Source organism: Aulonocara sp. 'chitande type north' Nkhata Bay, linkage group LG2 (genome assembly GCF_057382095.1).
Source record: "Aulonocara sp. 'chitande type north' Nkhata Bay isolate Kocher_YH1m ecotype deep benthic linkage group LG2, A_spYH_male_GT1.1, whole genome shotgun sequence".
Taxonomy (NCBI): Eukaryota; Metazoa; Chordata; class Actinopteri; order Cichliformes; family Cichlidae; genus Aulonocara; species Aulonocara sp. 'chitande type north' Nkhata Bay.
Window position 1 is genome coordinate 26,034,979 of NC_141345.1, and position 25,468 is coordinate 26,060,446.

Consider the following 25,468-nt stretch of genomic DNA (forward strand, 5'->3'; position numbering starts at 1 on the left):
GCGTGTGGGCTGCTTTTAAAATTAAGATTATTTCAACACACACACACACACACACACACACACACACACACACACACACACACACACACACACACACACTATTATTATTATTATTATTATATGTTGATTTATTTGACAGTAAATCAAATTTTATGGTTTTGATTTGCTCTATAACTTCTTCACTTAACATACTAACCGAAGAACTTATCAGAAACGCCCAAATGAATCCTTACTGACTACAATGACTATAATAACTCATTTGCTGTAACTAACTGACCTTGTGGAGAAGGGGTGGGATGATCGGGTAGGGGGGGGGGGGGTCCTCCCGGACAGACAGCGATGGAGGCAGCGAGGGGGTGGAGAAGGAGAGAAAGCGAGAGAGAGAGAGAGAGAGAGAGAGAAAGCGAGAGAGAGAGAGAGAGAGAGAGAGAGAGAGAGACGAGCAGAGAGAGGGGGTGGGTTATTTCTGAGCTCAGGGCCGAGGATTAGGCAGGGAGCAGTCCCAGTACGATGACAGCATCCAGCTTTTAGCCAAACCCCCCGCACACCACATCACCATCATCATCTGGCGCGGGAGGATATTTTCGAGAAACGGATTTCGTCTCGTATAAAATCTCTCGTCTTTTAGTAGAAAAGAGGGGGGAAGCCTAACCACCAATCCCCCCCTCCTTAGACTCCCGGTCTCCCGATCAACCACGAGGTGAGTCCTTTACTTATTTCGCGGCGTTTGCTGTCTGATGAAGGACAGGAGCGCCCGGCTGGTTACGCAGGCGCCGACCGGCACCTTGCGTTCAGACAGCCCTGCCATTTGCACCGATTATCATCTGAATATGAATAATTTAACTCGTGGTCACTTTCCCATCACCCGCGGGCTACACCCGGGACCCTATATTTGACGGAGGTGGCGGAGATTTAAATCCGATTAAGATTACGCTGTAAGGGAAACAACAAAAGAGTGACGTTTCTTCTTCTTCTCTCTTTGTTTAGCCCCCTGGATTGAGGGGCATGGCTGATCAAAGTTAGTGTCTGGCCTGTGAGATGGCAGATATCGATGCTTTTAGGGGCATTCATGATGGGTTTGTGAGAGAGGCGCTGAGGTTAAATCTCACAACCCCCAGTATATTAATATTATATCAACACAATATAATATACAGTTATAGCAAAATCTCAACAAAATAGTGCTCGGTCTATAATTCACCATATTCTCAAACGCATGTGTTATGCATCGGTATTGGAAATCCACGCTGTCGTGTGCGCAGTGAAATCACCGTCACTAGCTACAGATGGGAAATGCACGGACGAAATCCTGGCTGATCAGAGGAGGAGGGGGTGGGTAGGTAGGGGGGATGCCAGGAGTCTGGGTAGTAAAACACGCACACTATGAATGGGCGTAGGCGATGTGCAGCCAGCCTGAGACAATCGTCTCTTCCGATTTTTTCTTCGCTCGTGTCCTTTGGCCATGCACCGCTCTCCCTGCTCTATCTCTCTCTCACGCTCCCGTGCCGTGTCGGGCATGACAAGCGCAACATAACTAGACCGGAACAATGCGTTTCGCTTGTTCTGGGGCCCTCCGTTTAACGCATGGCGTGATTTAATGTGACCGCTTTGTTGCGACCCAGACGTGTGTAGTAATGCAGCTTCCACTCATTGCTATCTTCTCATTGATATCTTCTTTTCATGCTTCTGTTTGCGGTCCGTATGGCGTTTTGGCGGATCCTAAACATAAAGCTGCTTTCACTCAGCGTGTATACATGTGAGCACGCCGCCTGCGCTCCTGCCAGCGCTGCAGGCTTTGTGCTATGACTCAGGGATGTATGCTGAAGCATGTGATGGGAATTGCTGCTCTGAGGTCACTCCGCCAGAGAAGAAAAGCGACGGGCAGAACTTGCACATCAGGAAAGACTTGATGCCTGGCTGCATTATCCTCGATCTTCTCTGCTGACTGCTCCTCTGCCCCACTTAACCAGAGCCAGTCTACCATCCTCTCCCTCTCTCTTCATCTTTAGTCTCAGCTCCATGTCTCCGGGGCAGACTGTGCTGCTGCTGAGCTGGTGTTTGGCTGCTCCTGCTCCCAATACGCTGACCAGTACGACCTGCTCAAGAATTCATCTTCAGTTCATGTTATTATAAAGAGGAAGATTTCCGCTAATTAGTAGTCACGGGTTGCCTAATGTGATTGTAGAGGCTGTTTCTGGTGGATATATGAAGGACTATATCCATGCATCATGGGTTTATTATTGAGTATTTTACACCTGTTTCTTCCTAGAGCTGTCGCCAGAGGAAACAGGAGACGTGACCTCATTCATGTGACAGCTCTCTGGTGATGCCACCACTGACTGGCAGTGGTATCTTAATGTAGGCCAACCCCCCATTTCTGTGAACATATAGCAAAAGACTTTGAGAATGAAAAGAATTTTCCTTAAAAGCCCAAGCAAATCATCGGCTCCTAATAATCAGGTTTTCTGTTCTTAGCTGTGATATGAAATATTGAAAGCCTGCTGTATCTGCGTTATTACAGAACCCGGGCATTATTATAGCTTGTAGCAAACAGACTGAACTCTTATTGCTTTTACTTAAAGATAAGACTTGTATTGTGTTCCTCTTAAGGATCACCGACTTGAAGGAAATTGACTCAGACAGCAAAAGAAAAAAAGTGTTGCAGAAATTCCAGACTTGCTACATCTATCACCCTGGTATATCCAAAAGCTTTCCTCAGACATCAGACATCTCCTCTCTTTTTATGTCTGTCTGCATGTTTCCTTCTCTTTAGAACCATGAGAACCATTGATATAGATCTGTGACACAACACAACGTACCCATTATTTAATAGTGCACAGGGGAGCTCAAGCCTTGCCAGGTCGCTGATGAAAGGGGGAATGAAACAAGCGGTGCACGGTGAGCTCGGTCTCCATAATGCTAATGGAATGAGCTGACAGACGGAATGAGAAACAGAAGATGGGATTATGTCTGGAAGACAGGTTGCAGTAACAAACAACCAGCAAAACACAACATGCCGTGAAGTTAAACAAGCAAACAAGCTGTTCCTTTTAAAATCGACCTTATCAGTGATTTTATTCCTTCTTATTTTTTGCAATTGCATAGCATGGACCACTGCCACATGCCGCATCATATAAGGAAAACACACAACCTCCACCAATAGAAAGTCAACAAAAACCCCTACAGCTAGCTTTGGTGATGTTTCTACTTAATTTTATGGCAGACCATCACCTGGAAATTTTGTACAGCATTTTATGCTGGCATGCTTAGTGGATGTTGAATCTAAATATTTAATGGGCACAAGAAAGCATCAGCCTCATGGTAGCCCTAAACAAAAAGTCAGAGATTCTCCAGAGTCAGCTGGATTCATCATCCATGCGCCTCAAGAGTCTCCCCCAAATTCTGTGGTAATATTTGTAGACATACACATCATGGTGCCCACGGAGCCACAGCCAATCTGGCTAAAAATACAAGACTATGTAGGGACATCTCACAGGTTTGGTGGTTTGATCTCTGCCTCCTGCTACTTTGTATCCTTTTACTGGATATCAAAGCACCTCTAAAAACCTCTTCCAATCTATGTATGTATGTGTAATACCATATAAATACACACGCTTTAACTCTTTACCCCCTGAAAGTCTATTAAGAGCAACACTTGAAATGCTTTTCTGAACTGAGCAGCTTCTGTCATATTTCAGGCCTGCTTATAGAAGAAAATTACTGGGTGTGTATCAGAAATTAGTGAGGGTGGTCTCTACCTCTGCAGCTAACCTTGGAAAAGGCCGGAAACTGTCCTAATGGCAGTCAAACCACAGCTTTATTGATATATACTGAGGTGTCAAAAGCTGTCATTAAGGGTGCGGGGAAGGTCGTCAAATGTCGTCTTTATGGAGAAAAGAGTTAATGAAAAGCATCTGATGATTCATCATGGAGTCGCTTTTTAATTACTTTAACCAAAGTTGAACATTATTTTAGACACGGTCCATTTTAAGTTCTGTGGTTATACAACATCCACATATTGAGCTTCTTACACGAAGCGACTTACAGTTCCTTACTTACACGCATAGAGCTACAGTGAGCACTCAAAAGCGTCTTTTTATTTAGACATTCATTAGCAAATTTAATGAAATAATCAACTTTTTTTGACTTTCTAAGAACACATTGTGAGCGTTTCCCCACCTTATATATAAGCAGTCAAGCATTTATTTACTTTATTTTTAAAGTCCTTCAGTATGAGTAAAGCAGGGCTGCCCAATCCCAGTCCTCGAGAGCTACTATCCTGCAGCTTTTAGATGCATCCCTAATCCAACACAGCTGAATCAAATGGTTTGATTACCTCTTCAGCATGCCATCGTGTTTGGCAAAGGCCTGATAACAAGCCATTCATTTGATTCGGGTGTGTGGGAACAAGGATGCATCTAAAAGCTGCAGGACGGTAGCTCTCGAGGACCGGGATTGGGCACCCCTGGAGTAAAGTATCTTGTTGCACTAAGTAAAAGACAAAGAACAAATCCTGCACTCTGACTGACTCTGGGGGGTTGTGTTGTCTGCTCTGCTTGTTGTTCTTCACGTTTACAACTTTGCATTTATGAAATCTGAATCATTTCAGCTGTCTCACATTAAATCCCCCCCCCCCCCCCCCCCCAAACACCACCACCTCCTCCAGTCCTCCGAGTATTGAAACACGCAGTATTTTCTGCCAAGCGTGCTGCTGTTGGACTGAATGTTCCCTGAAGTCTGTGTCCAACTTTATTGGCAACAACTGTGAGCCAAAATGAAATGTGGAGTTGCTGAACCAACCCCTGCTGCCGCTGTCCTGCACCTCATGCGGTGCAGTTGTATTCGGCGTGTCGTGCTCGGCTTGAGAAGGGGGTTGGGGTGCGTATGTGTGCACGGGACAGATTGGGAACAAGATGTCCAAAACACCCAACCGGTCCTTTCTAAATAAAATCTGTTGTCGAGTCAGTGGATTCATGCCCTGATGCGACTTCTCTGTGCCACGTTCAGGTTTTTCTGTACCGACGTGGTTTAGCCCAGCAGTGCTAATTGGGCTTAAAACCATTTTCTCTTCAGCTGACTGCACAGGAACTGCCCGTTCAGTACCACCTCTCAGCCCCCCTGAGGATAGAGTCCAGAAGCCCAATTCTATGAACTGCATGCGTCCTCAAACTGGGATTAAATAACTGGCTGTTTTGTCAGCGACAGAGAGACATTGTGTGAGGAAAATGAGCAGACGGGGGAGGGATTGTCTTAGAGAAATCAGACACAGACAAAAGAGAGAGAAAAAAAGAGGGAAGACAGACTTTATTACCTAACAGCATTCTTCTACGTTCGCCATGTAAAGTGAAGGCTGGTGTAGGGGTGAGAAGGTGAAGGGAAAAAGAGGAGGGAGACTGAGTGAAAGGCCAGGCAGGCTCTGAGGCTTACTGATGAGTTGTTTGCATGGTGAGCTCGGGGATTTCAGGACGTGACAGTGCAGGATGGCATTTAAGATTCACTATTGATTCAGAGAGAGATTAAGGAGCAGACCCGTCACCGTCTTCCACTGTGCTGGGTTTGGATAAAATGAAGATGCTGGCACATATTGAGAAAACTGAAGCGATCTCTCACAGTCAGAGAGGAGGGTTCTACCAACGCTACAGGTCTGAGTGTTGTCTATCTGTTTGTTAACAGCTCCTTCTGTCTCACTGTTTGCTCTCAAACGGTGGTAAAAAACCTCGCCTTCACTTGACCACCCTTTCGCCCGCTCCTCCTGATGAACGGACTCTGTCACCTTCCACTTTTTCTTCTTTATTTCCCCGTCCTCTCCAGCAGCTTTCTCCTTTCATTTCTTTTGGCGCTGCCCTCTTCACCCTTTTTAAAACTCTCCCCCTTTTCTTTTCCCTCTTCAATATCCTGTCCTTTCTTTCTTTTCTTTGCCCTGACCAATTCTCTTTCTGTATCCCTGCCCCTTTTCTCAGCCCCCTTAGAGCCACACCCCCCCCCCGCGCTCCTTTCTCCCCCTGCTTCCAACCCCCATTCGCCCTCTCTCCTTCTGTGCTCACTCTTCTTCTCCTGGCCTGTGTTGGCAAAGTGGCAGAAGGAGGCGGTTGGAGGCTGAGCTAGCTGCATTAGCCCCATACATTATTCATGTGCCCTGCAGTCTGTGTGGGTCCAGGTCCTCCTCTGCCTTGTCTGAGGGACACATGGGCCTCGTGAAAGAGCTCTGTGTGTGGGACACAGGGCCCGATGGAGGAGCTACATGATGGGACTATCAGCTCCTTGATTTCTGCTCCCTCTTGTAGAAGAAAGCAACAAAGAATGAGCGTTTACATCATAGATCAACATTCAAGTGCAGAATAAAGTGGTTTCCTTAGATGAGAGCAAGAATGTTTATCCAGTGTTTTCTCCTAATTCAAATTTCTCCTTTTACACATCAAAGCCCTTCATTTCCACTGAAAACCAGAGTCTGGCTTAGGTTTCCAACGTATCTGCCCTGATGTTCACATGAAAGACTTGTCCCCTTTTAATATCGGCCAAGATCGCTGTTTGCCTGGCAGTGGTTCTCTCTCCAGCTCATCGGGATTCACAGGCTGTCCTCTCTGCTTTTAGAGCACACCCAGTTAACTGAACTGTTAACTGAACTGGGCTGTATGAAATTTTAATTTAGACAACCAGACGGAGATGGAGTGCCTCCTCTCTCCATCGCCATGAGCTTTTGAGGCTGTGGAGGAGCAGTGGATGAGAGCGAGAGAGCCTCTGGGACTAGAGGAGGAGCCTTTTTGGAAAACCACAACCAGATACTTGTTTCATGCTCACATCTGCTTTGCCTGACACACTTATGTGTTAACAGGAAAGTATACTGACTACTTGATTAGAATTCACTTTCTTTTAATGAACAGGTTAAAAATTGAGCTAATAGAGGTTAATCAGTCCCAGAAACCGGTTGTTTCCTGCTTCATTCTAATTATAAACTTGTCACGTGGATGTGTTTTGACAGGTTTTCCTGATAGTGTTCTGCTCTGCACAGGTGGTGTAGCTCCAGATTGGCATCGGCCCTGATGATCGCAACAACCCCTCTCCACCTCTTTTCAACCTACCCAGAGCTGATGTCTCAGAGGGCGAGGGGGTATGTTTGTTCCGGAGTCTTGAAGAGACAAGCTACATCACGGTGAGTCACGCACTCTCTGAGTCTTCAGTGAAAATGTGAAACACCGGGCTGTTTGCTTTCTCTCCTTTTTTCGAGAACTATGAGGGAAGTGCAGTCACAGTGTATTTCCTCTTGGATCTGCTAGACTAGCTTTACTAGTAAAGCTGCAAATGTGAGCTGCAGTTGATGATGGCCAAGATAGTAAACTCGTTGCTCCAGTGCTTAGGTTGTGTACAGTATGTATATAAAAAGTGCTGCCCACAGAGACTGTCACTGGAGATGACTACCTGACTCTGCAAGGGCAATGAAGGTGAGAGAAAGAGGGAGAAAATGACAGACAGAAGAGAGGAAGAATCATCTCACCCAGCACTTGAACGTGCACGTATTTGCCCATCCATACACCTGCACGTTTAACACATAGTGAATGTTTCTTCCAGTGATCAAAGGGGGAGCAGATGTAATACTAAGTGCACTTGGTTCCTCGTGTGCATTTGTCTACTACCTACTCTCACTCAGTCTTCTTCATCCATGTTTATCTGGCTCTATCCGGATAAGCAGGAGGTGCTAAAGTGACACCCTGACCAGTGCGGGCTTGTGCAGAGCGAGTACCTCTAATCCTCTTAAAGGACAAACCTACACTGCATGTTTTACTACCATTAAGGAGGGCTAGTCAGCGCTGGCCTCCATTCAGCAGAGACACTGAAGCAGAGGTGGGTGAATGTGAAGAAAAAGACAAATTCTATCCCATAGATGTACTTTTACACACAGTAGTAGTGCTTAATATCTACCGTTTACAGCACAACATGCATTGTTTTTACATAACTCAGAAGTACTGTGAGGTAATTCCTACTTTAATGACTCATCCTTCCTCATTTATTGGACACAGGCATGTTTTTAAAATGCTAGGAACAAGTGTGGCAGACGGCCAGAGCCCTGCCTCTTTTAAGCTCTTCACAGAACTGTTGGCATGCAGCAGTTTGATCCATATTTCCGAAGGCCGGTCAGACCGAGCACTTGGATTGGTTTCCCCCAGGCCAAGGTATGGATCATTAAGTTTCAGGAGGGCATTCATCATCGTTAGCCAAACAGATCAGATCTAGGTCACTGCTTTTCCCGTCCCTGCCAAATTTTCCCCTTTGTTTTCCCTCTTTCAGTGGGTGAAACCGCCCAGCATGGCCACAAACAGCAGATGAAGTATATCACGAGGGAGTATCTGCTGAAAACAAAACTCAGCATAACTTAATTCCCCTTCATGCCGTAAATAAAGGCTGTCAAGTAATTATCAGGCGCTCTACAAGCCTCTTCCAGCTGCAGAGTATTGATTGGCTGAAAGAAACAAAACCCTTTTGAGGGGCGTAGTAAGTCTTGAGATTTGGTTTGCGTTCAGTCGAACTCCCCAGGGTTAAAATGAGCCCTCCATCGCTCTTTATGTCCTCACCACTGCCTTGTTTAAGGGGCAAGCTCAGCAGAAAATGTACAGCTGCAGAGTGGTGGTGTTGTGAACGTTCATACTGGGGCATACTTGTGAGTCCTTTTATTGTGTGATGATGCAGTTGTTGTTTTTGAGAATCAGGTCATTTCGCCATGTTTTGCTGCTCATGCTGACTAAACTCCACCCCTTTCTCTCACAGCCTTTTTTTTTTTTTGCTTTCTGCTCACACATCTGATTATTCATAGTGTTCGAGGCAGGCTGCATGCGGTGCATATAAAAAAGGGCCTAGATGCAAATGTAGCTGGAGCACAATTCTCGCACTGATTGCACAGTCCAAAAAAGACAGAACTGAGCTCTGAGCTCAGTTTCATTTATTCCAACCAAATCCTTTCATCTTCCTCCCACGTTTCCCTGTTCCTCTGCGTGTTCATGCACTTTTCTCTCTTTGTCGCTTCAGATAAATGGAGGAGCAGGAGCGATGCAGGAGCAGGTCTCCGGCTCGGAGGGCCAGTCGGGTGCAGCAGGTGGTGGGGACAATAATACGACGCACTCGAGAGTCTCTTAGCAGGTACGGAATTAAAAGGAGTCTGAGCTGAGGGGGAAGATGTTTTTGTGGTGAAATCAGTGCAAAGGTGTTTAGAGGGTGGATTTTGATGGGAAGAAACTGAGTATGACAGAGTTTTAAAAAAATATATGCTTATATGCTAAAAACAACTAAACAATGTGTAAAGAGTGGAAGAGGAACTTTAAGCACGTCTAAGCCTGGTGCCAGATTCTTGAGTGACACAAAAATGAAAAATGTGGGAAGTGCAGGTGTGTATTTGTTCAGCATGCTGAGGAAATTTACTGACTCATTGTGAGTTAGCAATAGCTAAAAAAAAAAGGGTAAACAGCACGTGGAAAACAAAAAGAGGCAAAAACTGAAGAAGAAGCTGCCTTTCTCAACCTGTTATGGACGCACTAAGACACAAACACAAACCAAACCTCCTCCCTACACCCACACACTGAGCCACATAGCTAAGTACATATTCAAACCCGAACTGCCTGACTGTCCCTCTCTCATACACAAACTTGTCCCACAGCAAACCACAAATATGTTTTCAAGAATCCTTCATATTTGGCTGTCCGCTAAGACTCATTCTCAGCAATGAACGCGTTGCTGAGAAATCCCAGTAAACTTCCTCCTGGGAATTCCTGGCGAGAAGCATATTCGTAATCGTCCCCGAGGGGAATTTCGGTTCACAAATAGTTGTCATCACTGTCATCGCACATCATAAATAAACGACAAGCATACATTAAATGCAATCATGAAGAGAGCTGCAAATGCACTGAAAGTCCGCAGTTAAAAACTGTGTACTACCCTGGCCTGCAGCTTGTTTAGCAATCCAACAGCTGACAGAACAAATGATCTCATATATTTATTTGCTTTAGTCCTCCCCAGCCTTCTCATATGACTTGTGTTGAAGCTTTGCATAAAGAGGGTGTTGAAGGCCTGCCAGAGAGACCTTTGCCCTGTGACGGGGTCTTAGTTACCAAAACACAGCGAAGATCTATCAAGTTGGTGCAAATGATCTTTCACAATATTCTCCCGGCCTGTTTTTGTTAATCATGTTGAGGTTGTAAAACGCACAGATCACACCAAAACCTAAACCGATTCAATAAAAGTGTCAATGTCTGATGTGCCTTTGTGAAAACGTCAGACATTTTTTCATTCAAAAGTAAACCTATTTCCAGGGTGCATTCAAGCCAAGGATGTATGTTAATCTGTTGGTGTCATTTAATCAGTGTTAATAACAGATACAGCTTCTGAAAGGTGATTATATGATACTTTTCTCTAATTAGTTATAAATTAAGTGTATTTAATAATAGTGAACAGACAACAACATGTCACCTTGAATTCTATATCATTTTGAGATTCACTTTGGTTCATTTTGACCTTCCATTGCCTTGAAAATGTTCAAGGTTAAAGGTTCAAGGTAAATGTACACCACAGTAGTTATTGTGACTTGAATAAATGCTGTTATTTTACACCAGTAAAGTGAACTTAGCATGCTTTTCCATTATCTTTGGTTATATATATCCTCTTATGATGGTTAATGTTCATTTAGACAAGTTTCTAAATAAAGAGGTTAAATAGAGAGTATTCCTGACCTGAATGATCAAAACACTCGATTTTAGAAAGTTTCTTTCTACTGCAGCTCTCGGTGTGGGTGTAGCAATCCCACTTTTGTGAGGAACAGCCAATCAGAAGAAAGTTGACTTAACTGTAGAGAAGCTAAAATAAGTTGTCTTCAGACAGTGAGTGAAATGAGAGGCTGCATATGGCCTAAAATATATACAAGCTGTCTGAACTGTGGAGCCGGAAATACTGTGTGACACCGCAGAGAAGGTTCGCTTTACAGGATTTCTGTGCTACGTTTTAATCAGCAGTCACTGTGGAACAAATAAGAAACGTGATCTGGAAGAGCAAAAAGTAAACTTTCTCCTCTTTGAATACACTACTTGAATACATAGTATCTCTTCATGGCTGTCGTCGCCTCCAGTTGGATAACCCATCACCCTGTCTGACTTCCTCAGAGAGCGGTTGCTAGGCGATGGGAGGTCGCAGCGCTCCAACAGTCTGTCCAATCAGAACTTCCAGGCCAAGCTGACATTGCAGATTACCAGGGACCCGGTCCTGGACAGCAGCACTGGACATGGCTTCACCCTCACCACAAACGCACCCCTGCTGGTCAGGGACATCGCCACAGGTACATCGGCCGTGCAGTGGCTGTGAGTTAGCGTTACCAAATTGCCACCTGCTTTATGCAATTTTCGCTGCATGCAGCAAGCATATTTACACTTTACCACTCTCTCTCTATCTCTCTCACACACACATAACACGCACACACACATTCCTGGCATTCAGGCCCCGGGGCACGGTGCCAGAGAAGCCACGAAAACAACAGAGCCACCTGCTCATCCTTTCTAAATTCAATCACTTTTCATTTATGCAACTTTGATGGGGGATAGAGAGACTGATAAAGAGAGACAGAGTGCAGGGGGGAGAGAGGGAGAGATGCTGATCCATTACTTTATGTCTATCCTGTAAAATAAGCTGATAAATGCAGTGAGGAGGGTCCCACCCTGCCACTAGCGCTGTAGCTGCTGCCAAGGAAAAGGAGAGACGAATGAGATAGGGAGAGTGAAGTGATAACAGAAGACAAGATTTAATTGAGAGAGAAGATGCCAGCAGGAAGACCCAGAGGGAAATACACAACCAAAGTGCAAACATGGCTAAAGAAAGCAAAGTAATGAGCGTGAAAGTGTACAGAAAGTAGAGAGGGGATGAACAGTTGGTGACACTTAGGGATTGGGAATAGTCAGAGAGGCCATGTTGGTAGATGCTGAAGGAAAGTGAAGGATGATGAAGTAGGGTAGAAAGAGGAAGAGGAGGAATCGCTATTATGAAAGCTTAACAGGAGGGGACTTTGGCTTTTGGGTGTGTGTGTTTATGTGCAAAAGCTTGCCATGCTGTACGGCTTGCCTTCAGTGGGTCACAAATCAGGGACAGACGGGGCTTTGCCAGGCAGACTGGGTGTGTGAAAATTTGTGGGTGCATGTGTTTACGTGCACAGATGCTCAGCGTGTCTGTGTGCTTGTGTGTTAGAGTAAGCTGAAACTGCTGTGCCTCAGTCGTGCTCGCTTGCCTGAAGACAAATGAGTATAAATAGCTTCAGAAAGCAGAGCCGAGCCGGGCTGGAAGACACCCAGAATAACCTTAACCCTTCACGTCCCGGAGAGCTCAGCCGAACGCTGTTGAGTCAGCCATATTGAACAAGCACGTGTGTCATTCTGTGTGTGTGTGTGTGTGTGCGTGTGTGTGTGTGTGTGTGTGTGTGCGTGTGTGTTTCCCTTTGTCTCCACGTACGCAGCTGTGGGTTTTTTTGTTTTATGCAAGCACTCACTCTTTTCATTGTGTGAATTTGTGCATCTGTGTGTGTGTGTTGATGGGAATGCGTGTGTTTAGGAAGTCCTGCAGATGGGATACTATTCCCAGGGGACCAGGTGCTGCAGATTAATGATACAGCGATGGAGGATTTGAGTGAAGAGCAGGTGGAAAATGTCTTAAGGTGAGGAGATCCATCTATCTATCTACAGTTGTGGTCAGAAGTTTCCATGCACTCATCATGGGCATGAATCTCAGGGTAATTTGGGGCTTTTAATATTTTATTTGAACTTTTCTTTTTCCAGGGTTGAATTAATGCTTTTAAAGACTTTTGAAAGCAAGAATTGGGTGCAAAAAATCGAATTTATTTTCCATTTTTCTAAATCACACAGGATCAGTGGTATCCACACAGGCTCAAATATATAGCCCAACTAATATTTGGTTAAATGTCCCTTCTGCAACTTGTACTTCAACGAGATGCTTTAGGTATCAATCCACAATCTTCTGGCATGATTCTGGATATTTGACCAGTCTTTTTGGTAGAGTTAATATAAATGATCTGGTTTCCCTTCCAAAACTACTTTTGAAGTGTTTGGCTTGTCTATGTGGGAAGCTGCCTCTTTCTTGGTCGCCACCCTCTCAGTTCAAGGTGTTTCAGCAGTTATCAGTTCAAGATTGAGCCTTGGGTCTTGGGTTTTTCCTGAACATCCTCACCAATTTCCTCTTGTTTGAGAGGGACAGTTTGGGTCTTCTTCCAGAACAAAGTGGTGACACATCTCAATAATTTGTACTTATGATCGATGATTGTTTAGAAATCTTTCCAGCTTGTGTAAATCTCAAATTCTCCTTCTTAGAAAACTGTAGATTTAAGGGACTGTATGTATATAATTCAGCCTGTATGTGTACTTTCGATTATGTGTAAATTAGAGAAAATTCAAAATAAATTCTATTCTCGTTTTTCACAGTCATTAAAGAAATCAATGACAATTATTTCAGTTGTTTTCTGGGATTTTGACGCTGATTCATGTGTGACTGCGGGTGTAGAAGGCTTAGTGAGTTAGCGGTAGAGGTCAGAGCAGAAGATGCTGACTTAATAGCTGAGCAGAAAGGTTATGATCCCTCCTCCGTCTGTGTGAATGAATGCTTCTTCTCTGTGTTCAGGAACTTGGAGGATTGTATCAATGTGACTATCCTGCGGCACATGACAGTGAGTACAAAGAAGACATTAATGAGCTCCTCACTACACAGTCTGTATGCCATCGCTCATTTAAACATAAGCTGTCTGTGTGCTCCCAAGCATGTGACTCTTAGCTTGCCTCTTCTGACTGGATTAAGCACTTTACATTGTGCTGTGATGTATGTATCGACCGTCTGAGTACAGCTCTGAATGTTTGCATTTTAAAGCCTGCTGGCGTCAGTGTTACTCATGTGTGTCTTAGCCCATGCTTCATCCTTCATGTACAGTAATGGTGCTGATGTGTGTGTGTGCTACAGAATCCCAAGTCATCCATTATGTCAGCAGAGAAGAGAGCTCGTCTGAGGAGTAATCCAGTTAAAGTGCGCTTTGCAGAGGAGGTGGTGGTCAATGGGCACACTCAGGTGAGAAAACCTTATCTGATACAGAAGGAGGCTGCCAAACAAAAAACAAGCATTTACTGTAAGGCTACAAGCAGCAGTCAATTCACAGTCTTCCACATAATGAAATATTCTTCATTAGGGCTTATGGGCTAACATTTCTTGCAATCATTTAATATTTGATCTTTTCTCATCTGATATCGATTATGTCTGACCACATCTCTCACTTCTTTCCACCAGGGAAACTCTCTTCTCTTCCTGCCCAATGTTCTGAAAGTCTATTTAGAGAACGGACAGACCAAGGCTTTCAAGTTCGACAACAACACCACCGTCAAGGTATGTAATAAACAGGATTACCGGCCTAGTTAGAAAGTTTTACCCGAAAAGAGCATTTAGAGCTTTTACTTGGTGGCTTCATTGAGTGGCTCCATCGTATAGTACGTTACACGTTCGCCTAACCAGCAAAAGGGGGTGTGATCCTGGGGCAGGAGGAATGGGGCAAATCCATCCAGGGTTATGTTAGAAATGGCCATATCAAACACGCAAAATTACCTGCTCTGGAAGCCCTCGTGAATAGGAGAACAGCTGAAAGTAGCTCGCTCATCGGCCTGATGGACTTGTTTATCTTTTGATAGATATAGTAACTAAGTGACCCAAGAGATGCCTACATCATTCATGGTTGACATTTTTATTACATAACAGCAGTGTGCCCCAGTAATAAGAAGCCTGACAACAGCTATTTTTAGCGTAGTCTTGAGAAATAGTTCTTCTGGGTTTATAAAGGTCTTTCAAAGTTTACCTTTGGACTTTTTCACTCATATTCAGTCTAGTCCTTGTGTCTTTACACACAACAGAAAATTTGGAATAGACCAATTTCAAATTTGAATTTCAATCTATGAGAAGATAACACAGTTTGACTGGCATAAAATAGTATTTTTGCACCAACAAAAAAAACAATTAGCCAAAACCAAGGCATATCTCACCATGGTGTGCAGTGTGCCCTTAAAGAAACTGAGGAAACAGGGTCTTAATCTACTCTTCACTGTAGCCTCATCAGAAATGGTCTCAGTAGAAGGATGGCCTCCCCAGAGCGTGGACCTCAACAATATTGAAGCAGTGAGGGATCATTTTGACAGAAAACTGAGTAAAATGAAGCCAACATCCAAAGAACAGCTTTGAATGTTTTTCAAGGAGCCTGGAGAACTGAAGACTACTTAAACAAATTACAGGAAGGCCTACCTAAGAGATTTCAGGCTATGGTGAAGAATAAGGGTGGTCACACCAAATACTGACTTTCAAGCTCATTAGAACTGTATAAACTCTATTGTTGCCCTATATATGGTATGTTTCATGTATGTTTGCATACATAACAATAAATTGCTGCACCTACTTACCATTTTCCTTGCAACATATAAAGAAATGACTCAAGACGGTCCTCTTATGAGCCAATAAAAAGCCCACACAGTTTCTTAAAACCACCACGAGACTGAGCACACAGGTGAATGTAGCTGTGAGATGCTTGGTAGGACCAGGTGGGACTATTTTGAAATTAAGTGCACCAGAAGCTAAGGTATGATTTCCCCCAAAGGTGTCACAGTGTGGGTTGGCTATAACAGTTGTAGTTCATTGGGAGATACTGTTTCTGAAAAAGAAAATTATGAAAAGGTCAGTAAGTCACCATCAGTAGGTACATGCTTCTGTCTTTATAAGCAGGGTATTATTTTTACAGCAGCTTTTGTATTTCTGTTTGTTTTCCCAGCTGAAGCAAATCTGAGACAGGGAATCAGCTTTGTCCCTTTGCCCTCAGTGGAGTGGGACGAAACATGTTTGTCTAAGAGGTGTGAGCTGTTGGTTTTTTTGTCATTCCAGGACATTGTTCTGACTCTGAAGGATAAGCTGTCCATCCGGGCCATCGAGTACTTCGCCCTGGTGCTAGAGCAACAGTACAGCATCACCAAACTGCTGCTACTGCATGAAGATGAGCTCATTCAGAGGGTGAAGGAAAAGAATCCATGTGGAGATATCTCGTAGATATGTATGAAGATTAAATGCTACAACTTTCCACCTCTATCTTTTGTCTTCACCAGGTGGTGCAAAAGAAAGACTCCCACGATTACAGGTGTCTGTTCAGGGTTTGTTTCATCCCCAGAGACCCAGGAGACCTACTGCAGGATGACCCCTCTGCCTTTGAGTACTTCTTTTTACAGGTCAGAGAAGCTCCTTTATTTGTTGTCACCATTACGGTCATGCATTGTTTATCTCAGAGGCTTTTGCTCTGAATTATTTCGCAATTAGACTTTGGTCCTTTCTCTGCGTATGTACAGAAAATAAAACTTTGTACCCACTTTATGCTGAGTGTGCTCTGAAATTCTTCGAAAATATTGCAAAAGTAGCTCTGAAGTCAACATGCAGCCCCTCCTTATAGCTTCATGGCCTTATCCCTATAACACGTTGCTCACATTCTTTAGTCCTTCTTTTGTACAAAGCAGTTACATACTTGCTCTGATGATGCTAAGTCTTGATATTGTTACATGTGGCCTGTGCGTGTTTTTGTTGCTCACTAAAGCAGTGGAGAGTGCCGCTTATGTCATGCCAATTTACTGTTTCATTGTCTTCGCCGATTGTGTTTTCCCTGTCAGTGTCAGGTCGCTGGTTTACTTACAGATATGCTGATGAGCTACGTGCTTTGCAATGTCTGACATGCAGAGTATGCTGGGACAAAAATCAGGTCACTGTAAGGTGCGTGTGTATTATGTAATACTAAAACTGTGATTCTTTCTGCCTGCAGAGTGTTGGCGATGTGCTACGGGAGCGTTTCGCGGTGGAGATGAAGTGCAACACTGCACTCCGCCTGGCAGCCCTGCACATGCATGAGAGACTAGATAGTTGTGGACAGACCAGAACCTCAGTCAAGAGTATTACGTGAGTCATACGCGTGGGAGAGTTTCCGTTTAGGGGTCACACTAGTAGGACACTGTAATTGTGGTACTTCTCATTATAGGTTTTGAGTAATAGGGCCTTGACATTTTTTCACTGCTGCAATTACTGTGATTTGTCTAGGATGAGGCAGCTCACTAAATGCCTAATCTATTAATGTGATGGGAGAGGTTTAGTGGGTGTGTGGAGGATATTTGCCCCATTACTTGAGAGTGGAAGTGTCTCAAAATGCAAAGCAAACATCCATTTTTTCTAAGGATTGCGGCCTGGTTGTCATACATTGTTGTACATTGTATATATTGTAGTACAGAGCAGTTATCTGTACATTTCTATACTTATCCCACAAGTTATAATTGTGAAGACAACTTGCAATTAATGGGGCTGAAAGCTGAACTATGACTGTTTAGTAATATCTACTGGTAGTTTTTTTTTTTTTTTTGGTTTGTTTTTTTAAAGAAATAAAGCTCAGTGAAATTTCTGAATTTAACTTCCGATATTAAGTGTATCTTTGTCCTTACATTACAACCTCTTTTCACTTTTCATGCATTTCTTTGTAACATTTTATTCACTGAGTACTTTCATGCCTCTGCAAATGTGGCGTTGACAGGAAGGAGTTCGGCTTGGACAGCTTCATCTCTCCTACGCTGCTGGGCAACATGAGAGAGAAGGACCTGAGGAAAGCCATTAGCTACCACCTCAAAAAGATCCAGTCCCTGCTAGAGCCACGCCAGAAGGTAAATGGATAAGTGGAAGGAAAATGTGAGAGGTGTAAAGAGACACATAGTGACAGCAGTGACTTCAGGCTACGTTTTAGCTGAGATGTATGAGGACTGCTAATCTTCCTAAGGTTTAAAGCGGTATATGGAAGAACAGCAGCTTGGAGGAAAAATAGATGTTGAGTAGGAGGCTAATTAAAAAGGTGAATAGTCAGTATCAGGCTTGGGTAATGCCACCCACCGCCTTTTTTGTCTGTCTTGCTCATACTGTATATCTTCTCTGTGGTGTTATAGGTAATATCTGCCAATCAGGCTCGTTTGGCCTACCTCACTCAGCTGGGAGAGCTCATTTCTTATGGGGGACGGTCGTACACAGCCACAATGATGGTAAGGGCTAAAGGCCTCATGTAAATTGGTGGATCCATTTGCTAAACGATGGAAATTGCAACCAATTAAAATGACTGCAACACTTATTTCCTTTCTTCCTTCTCCTTCCAGCTTCAGGACAGGGAAGTGCTGGTCACGCTGCTGGTGGGAGCCAAGTATGGGATGAGTCAGGTCATCAACCACAAGCTCAACGTGATCTCTACGCTGGTCGAGTTCAGCAGCATCAGCCGAGTGGAGCTGCTCACGGAGTCGGACAAAGTCAGCTTGCTGCGCATCTCGCTGCATGACATGAAGGTGAGGGGGCCTTAGGTGGGATATACATGTTCATCGAGTTGCAAGGCTGTATTATTCGTAAACATATAGACGTGGCACAGATGTTCATTCACCACACTATATTCATGAACATGACACTAAATATAGGTCAAGCATTCTTTCTCTACTATACATGCGATATATAACAGTATACAGCCTAAGGCTAGCTATATATAATGTTAATTCATGAATGCAAAGGTGACTGTCTCTCCTTCTTTCTCCCACTCCATCGCTTTCCCCCTCTTACCCTTTGGCTTTAAACACTACTACTTTACCTTTTTTCTGCAATACCCTCCCCCTCTCAGCCATTTGCCTTACTGATGGACTCTCTGGCAGCCAAAGACTTAGGGTGTCTGCTGGGAGGCTACTGCAAACTCCTGGTGGATCCCAATGTCAACGTCTTCCGTCTGGGGCGCCCAAAAGTGAGGGTGCACCGGATTCCTGCTGAAGAAGGTGTGTGTGGGAGGTTCGCCGTAATAGAGGGCGTGTGCTATGAATCCCTATCAAGTGAGCAAAAACTGTTTCACTTAAAACGTATGACTTTCTGGCTTTGGCCTTTTTGATAGCCTTTTTTTCACCTCACATGTTTATTTATGTCACCATCCAGTACGGATACGGATAAAAAAAAAAAAGATAAGATGTCTTTTTTTTTTTTTACTATCAAAAATTAAATATTATTCTCCTTTATGAATGCACTAACACAGCTTTCGCAATGCTTGTCTGGTGTTTGTGCACTTTCTGGGTTTTATTAGGTTATGTGTCTCGCTGCTGCAGTGACTCAGACGACTCAACAGACGAGGATGACCCGATGGATTCTCAGAATTACAAACGCCCAGACCCAGCAAGTCAGGACTGGGAAGAGAGGAGAAGAGAGGAGGAAGAGAAGAGGAGAGAGGAAGAAAGAAAAGAGAGAGAGGAGCACAAAGGCAAACAGGAAGTGAGGATAATAGTGACAACAGAAGGTAAAGGAAATGAGAGTCCAGATGAAGGAGGAGCAACAGGAAGTGGTCTGCATAAATTCAGTGTTATGGATGAAGAAATGAACCTGGACTCTTCCTGGTACCACACTGACCTGCGAGTCACCAGCAGCTTCTCCAGCTTGTCCAGCAGTTCCTTGAGCACTGCACTTGAGGAGAGCAGTGCTGCCAGCAAATCCAAATCTCGCCTTCACGGGCCGCACGTAGGCGAGGATGTTCCGAGTTTTGATGTTCACCACCCCTACCTCCTGGAGCCAAAACGCCATCAAGGGCCACGTAGACCCACTAACCTCAATTACCGTGGGAATGACAACTCTTGCCTCTGCTTTGCTGACCTCTCCAAGTCTGACTTCCTACCAAGCCCGCCTGGGGCTACCAGTGATGACGATGATGACGATGAAGAGGAGGAAGATCGGGGCGCTGAGACACTTAGACGTATTTCTAAGATTCCTAGTTCAAGAGATTTGAGAATGATTGACAGCATACCCTTTCAAAGATCACCTATTAAAAGAAAGAAAAAAACCCCTCCCAAAGTCCCAGTAAGAACAAGTTCAATTCCTGGGAGCAAAGCAGGAAAGGCTGAGAACCGCCTATCAAAGGATGAAGACAGCATGTTTCTGACACCTTCACCCAACCCCAAGCCGAATCTTTTGGTCAAAGACAATGTCTCAGACTCTGAGGATGAGTTTTTCGATGCACAAGAGAGATTTACTCCTCCAGTTCCTGATCTCTCAGGTTTGTTTACAGCATGCTTGATAACTTAGTCCCTTGATGGTATATTTATCTGTGTACTGGTGACATGTGACAGCACTGTGACTACGATATGTTGAAAGGAGACGGGACAATTGTGAGAAGATGTGTGTCGGTCCATTAATACCTGTCTTTCTGTTGTTTTCATTTCATTTTTCTCATTCTCTCACAGATGCAGAGCTGGCTGACCGACGCAATGCTAATCGTTTGAGTGGAACCTGGAACAGTCTTCCAGCTGTCTCGCGGAAAGAGCCGGCATCTCCACTTGCCAATAAAAGCCAATCCTATAAAGCCAAGAAAGAAGCGGATACACTTAAAGCCCCTTCGAATCAACTCAACAACCAGCAAGGCAGTCCTTCAAAGCCATCACAGAAACCTGATGTTAAGGTCAAACCACCATTGGCACCGAAACCACAGCTGCCTCCCAAACCTCAGATCATTCCTCCCAAGTCTCCCCAGCATGGGAGATCATATGCCCAATGCAATGGAGATGCCTCTGGACGTTTGTCGTCGGAACTCCTTGAAATGGAGCCGGACACCATGGAGTTCAAGTCGGTCACATCAGGTGGATTGCCTATGTCGTCATCCTTGATCACAGCAGTGCGATATAGCAAGCAATCACTATCACAAGATGAAGAAAAGACAAAAAGACAGGAAAGCAGCACAAAACAAAGTAAAGATCTAGAAAATGGAGCGCGTGCTGTTTCCAAAAAAGAAAAATACATTCCTGATGAATCGCAAATTCCTGAAGCTGAGGGGAAAACCAGTGGAACTGACCTGCTAACAAAGAGGCCAGCAAGCCTAACCCCAATCACTCGCTCTAATTCAGGAACTAAGCTAACAATACCCCCTCCAGTGCCTCCCAAACCCACTTCACCAAGCAATCTTCACCCCTTATCGCTACCTGCCAGCTCTCCCGTCTCTCCTACTGATCCAAGCAAAGGGATCTGTAAGGATGGCGTCAGTACTCCAAATGGAATTCACCCTTGGAGCAGTCGTAATGGGAGCATCCAGTCAGGACCTAGAAGGGTCTCTCTGAGCCACGAGAGCCTTTCACCCAAAAATACAGATGCACCTCTTACAGTTACCACCTCGCTGACCTCAACCAATTCTAAAGGGGGCCTAGAAAGCAGAGAATCTGGAAGATCTGGTTCAGGATCTGACCTGAGAACCAGCTCCTCCAGTCTAGGAGGCAGGCTACCTGCCTCAGCCCTGAGAGGGAAGATTCAGGCCCTTCCTTGGTACATGACCCGTTCCCAGGAGATATTAGGAACTCTGGACTATCCGTCCACTAGTTCCATCAATGGCGACACATCTGGATTTGGCTCTGGTTTGTCTGTAGCCAGTGGCTTATCAGACCTAAACAAAACTCCTGTCAAGGACAAAGAGAGTGTGCCCTCAAAATCAGGAATCAAAGGGACCATTTTAGATGATGGAGCTGAAGTTGTCATAGCAACAATCAAAGAGGCCCAAGAATTGTCGGCACACATGAAAAAGGCCAGTGGAACAAACGGCTCCCACCCTAATCTAAGTTTTAGAGAAAATATTGCACGTAGCAGCAGCGTTTCATCAGAGCAGCCTCAATCGCGGTCTCACTCAGCAGTCGGGTTGGGAGGTGTGTCCAGCATGGAGATTGGAGGTGACTCACCGACCTCCTCACTGGCAGACAGCACTCCTCCACAGCAACACCGGGAGGCTTGTGGCTGCCGCACTGTTTACGCCAACTGTTTCAGCGGAGACACAGAGGATGGCGTTAGCTTTGATGATGAGCTCACAGTTTATGAGTTCTCCCGTCGCATACGCCCCAAACCTGTCCAGCCGGCACCTGCCCCATCTCCTACAACAACACCCTCTCTCAAACCCAATATTCTTTCACTGCTGAGGGACAACCCTCGCCCGCTGTCTACTTTCTCTACGACCTCTTCTGAACTCAGTCCTCTTGTTTCGTGTCCAGTTTCACCCACAACCTCATTCGGCGGCTCGCTTCGTTCCCTAACTAACAAGAATTATGGTGGGCTGAAAGGCGGCTTTGCCTCTCTGCGTCACGATATAGATCAGCTTCTTCTGGTCTTAGAACGAGGTGCACCTGAGCAAACAGAGCAAACATCATGCCAAGATGCAAAGCAAGATAGCACAAAGTTAAAAGTAGGGCCTGATCTAAATCATAATGGAACCGAAGACAGCCCTGCCCCAGAAGCAAGCCTAAAGTGTAATAGGATGACACCTGCTACCATGACAGAGGCCGAGAGGAGTCTTCTTCAGGCTGAGGCTCGACGGTTAGCATCTGGATGTCAACGAGCCACGCGGGTAGGCTGGGCGCCCGATGAAGCCCTGCGTTCTTTATCCAATAGTTTTAGTGCCCTGGTACAGCTGTCGGCAGCCTGTCTGCAAACAAACCCTTGCACTGGTTGTGACATGTGCCATAATACAAATCTGGTTCAAAAAGTTGAGGACAATGATGGCCAAGAGGCCATGGACAAGCTGAAAGAGATAGTGGGGCTGTATCGGGAGTTTGTTGGGGCTGTTGAGACAGCTGGAACTGGCGCTGGGGCAGTGGGTAGGAGCGGGGGCGTCAATGGGACCGTACAGGGTCAGGGAGAGGGCGACGGGGTAAGGCTGCTAGCCAAACGATGCACTGTGCTCATCTCGTCTGTATTCGCACTCACTCAGCTCTTCCGGACACCCACGGTAGAGCCCTCGGACACACCCGGACATGTACCTCTAAACTTTTGATCTGTGAACTTTTACCCACTAATAACGCACTGACTCTAGAGGTGAAGACAAGAAGAAGCAGCACAGAGCTATCTGGTGTGTAACGCTTGTGTTCTTGTACAGTAAGTGCCATGCACACCACACCACAGCACACACATCACACACACACCCACATTGAAACACAAACACCAAACACACCCCTAAAACGAAGCGATGTCACTTCGTTGCTAAACCTCTCCTTGGACGCATACGGACTATGCATTTGTACATATGAATTTTATAATTATCTCATAATTCTCTTATTTTATGATACAATATGTGTATGTATGTAATGATGAATTACCCATGTATGTATTTATGTATTTATTTTTACAATATTTGCACCATGATCTGTGACTGGCAGGTCTCTGGTGAGGAAAAAAAGAACTATGGATGTCACTGGAACTTTTTTTTTTCCCCTCCCCTTTGAGACAGTATTACGTTATCTTTTTGCTGCTTTAAATATTGCTCCACTCCACAAGGTGTAATCTGTAAATTGTCATTTTCTACGTTTATGATTACGGTACATTTACTGACAAACTACAGGAACTATTCTGTATCTCACTTGCGAAATATAGTAATAAACTGATTTGTTTTATATGTGCAGGTTTTGCACCTTTGTAAGGATTTAGTTTTTCAACATTACAGTCACGACTATACCATTACACAGCAGGGAGAGCACTTTTGACTGTTACAGATTGCACCTTTTTTTGAGACATGTACCCTTGTGTAAACTGTTTTTCTGCCCCTTCCCGGTCCATACCTGACTTTGTGTGAATGCTTCCTGGATATAACCCCATTACCCAATCGTATGCAGTATTATAATATTACTCTAGTTTTCATCCAAAGGACACTACATACAGTATATATTTTCTGGGAATGTGTGGGTGAGGTCCACCCAAACAGGGGACCTTATTTATATAGTTTTTTGTTTTTTTTTTGACGAGGCACAAGAGTGACTGTTAAACTCTATCCAGATGTAGCAAAGATCCAAAGTCTTAAAACACTGAGCCACAACTGTTCCCTGCCAATGTTTCGTCTTTGGGTGCACCACTTTATTAACTGAGTACTGACTGATGGATGGGCTGATGGTCAATGCTGGGGTCAGAACTGTAGATATACATTTATATCTCTGTGTCCTATTCTGTCCCTACTTTAGTTTATGGCTATGCAAACATAAACCCCTCAACCCCCCCACATACTCTGTTGTTTTTTGCGCTAACATTAAAAACAAACAGCAGCTGCATTATGTTTGCTTGAATATAATGGATGCTTTCTTTGTTTGGAATGTTGGTTTTTGTCTTGTTTCTGGAAAACTTTCTGCATTAAGGAATGCAACATTTTGCAAGGTTGCATGGCATTAGCATTTTGTCAATATAAAGACTTCTGTCTATACTGATGTCTGTGAACTTTCAGTAAAAGGACTACGTTGCTCAATCGGTTTGCTGATGTACAGTGTTCACTTATCAGCTCCTCCATATCACATGACGCCATCCGATTTGAAGGATTTACTCGAGCCACCTACAAACAACAGGAAGCTAATTAAGCCAAATCAGTCAGCGGTTGCTTATTCAAATATGATAAGGGGATTAGCTGAAATAAAGACTGCTTAAGTGCTGAGAAACAGCTGGTGAGGGGAAAGGTAGTGTATTTAATCTTCCAGACTGATGACTGAGGGAAATTTTGTTAAGGTAGTTGTGCAGCCATCACCATGCTAACGTCAAGACGTTGTGTCTCAGGAGGGTCTCCTGTTGTTCATTAGGCTGGCTCCATCAGTAAAGAGTGCCTGTGTCACTAACTCTTTCCTGTACGGGAACATTGTATGAACAGCATTTCATAGTCAGAGAGTCCACTGTGTTTCTACAGAAGCAGCCACTTTTCCATCCCCACATAAAACATGAAGTTAGTGTACCAAGAAATGTATTGTTTGGGAATAAATGAAACACTGACCTTAATAATGCTGTCTTGAATATTTGGGAACTGTGTGTACTTTCATTTACCAACAAGCAATTCATGAAGCTCCATTCACAAATATCGAGTGTTATTTATGAGATCATAAGAGATATCACTGCACACCGATATTCAACCCCATGGTGAATATTTCACTTCAGCAGATAAACTAATATTTATGAATCTCATAGCCTCTGTACCATCTTTACGCTCCAACTCCAAAAGTCTTGGGTCACCCCTTATTTCTTTATATGTTGCAAGGAAAACTGTAAATTGGTGCAACAATTTATTGAAATGTATGTAAAGATACATGAAACATACAGCATAAAATGCAAAAACTGAGTTTGCACAATTCTAGTGAACTTGAAAGTCAACATTTGGTGTGACCACCTTCATTCTTCACCATAGTGTGAACTCTCTTAGTAGAGTAAATTCTTTAAGTAGTGTTCAGGAATGGTTCTCCAGGCTTCTTGAAGAAATAGCAAAGCTATTATTTGGCTATTAGGTGCCTTTTGCTCCCTTCTGTATCAAGATGATCCCACCCTGCTTCCGAAAACGATTGCTCAAGAGCAATATAACAAATCTGGTTTATTGGAAGCATAGTATAAAGAAATGAGGGGTGGCTCA

The 25,468-nt window shown here is 44.3% G+C and overlaps 1 protein-coding gene across 3 annotated transcripts; it reads left to right on the forward strand.

The window, feature by feature from the left end:
* The first annotated feature begins 480 nt into the window (after positions 1–480).
* On the forward strand, positions 481–24,328 carry frmpd1b (FERM and PDZ domain containing 1b). Of its 3 annotated transcripts, none has more exons than XM_086313440.1 (17): positions 481–700; positions 7,007–7,147; positions 9,016–9,126; positions 11,136–11,308; positions 12,568–12,670; positions 13,648–13,693; positions 13,981–14,085; positions 14,302–14,397; positions 15,931–16,056; positions 16,149–16,268; positions 16,850–16,983; positions 17,606–17,732; positions 18,009–18,101; positions 18,213–18,395; positions 18,719–18,920; positions 19,166–20,125; positions 20,313–24,328. In XM_086313440.1, the coding sequence occupies exons 3-17, from the start codon at positions 9,020–9,022 to the stop codon at positions 22,871–22,873; spliced, it is 5,136 nt and encodes a 1,711-aa protein (XP_086169566.1). In that variant the 5' UTR covers positions 481–700; positions 7,007–7,147; positions 9,016–9,019; the 3' UTR covers positions 22,874–24,328. The 3 variants fall into 3 exon arrangements, with proteins under 3 accessions (XP_086169566.1, XP_086169577.1, XP_086169570.1); XM_086313451.1 differs by having other exon boundaries at positions 18,719–18,866; XM_086313444.1 differs by lacking the exon at positions 481–700 and adding an exon at positions 4,410–5,639.
* Positions 24,329–25,468: the final 1,140 nt, after the last annotated feature.

Bases quoted from the DNA above. Each gene is read 5' to 3' on its own strand.
- frmpd1b (XM_086313440.1), top strand. From the start codon at position 9,020: ATGGAGGAGCAGGAGCGATGCAGGAGCAGGTCTCCGGCTCGGAGGGCC. The intron at 12,671-13,647 runs GTGAGGAGATCC...CTCTGTGTTCAG, and splicing joins CAGGTGGAAAATGTCTTAAG to GAACTTGGAGGATTGTATCA. The intron at 20,126-20,312 runs GTTTGTTTACAG...ATTCTCTCACAG, and splicing joins TCCAGTTCCTGATCTCTCAG to ATGCAGAGCTGGCTGACCGA.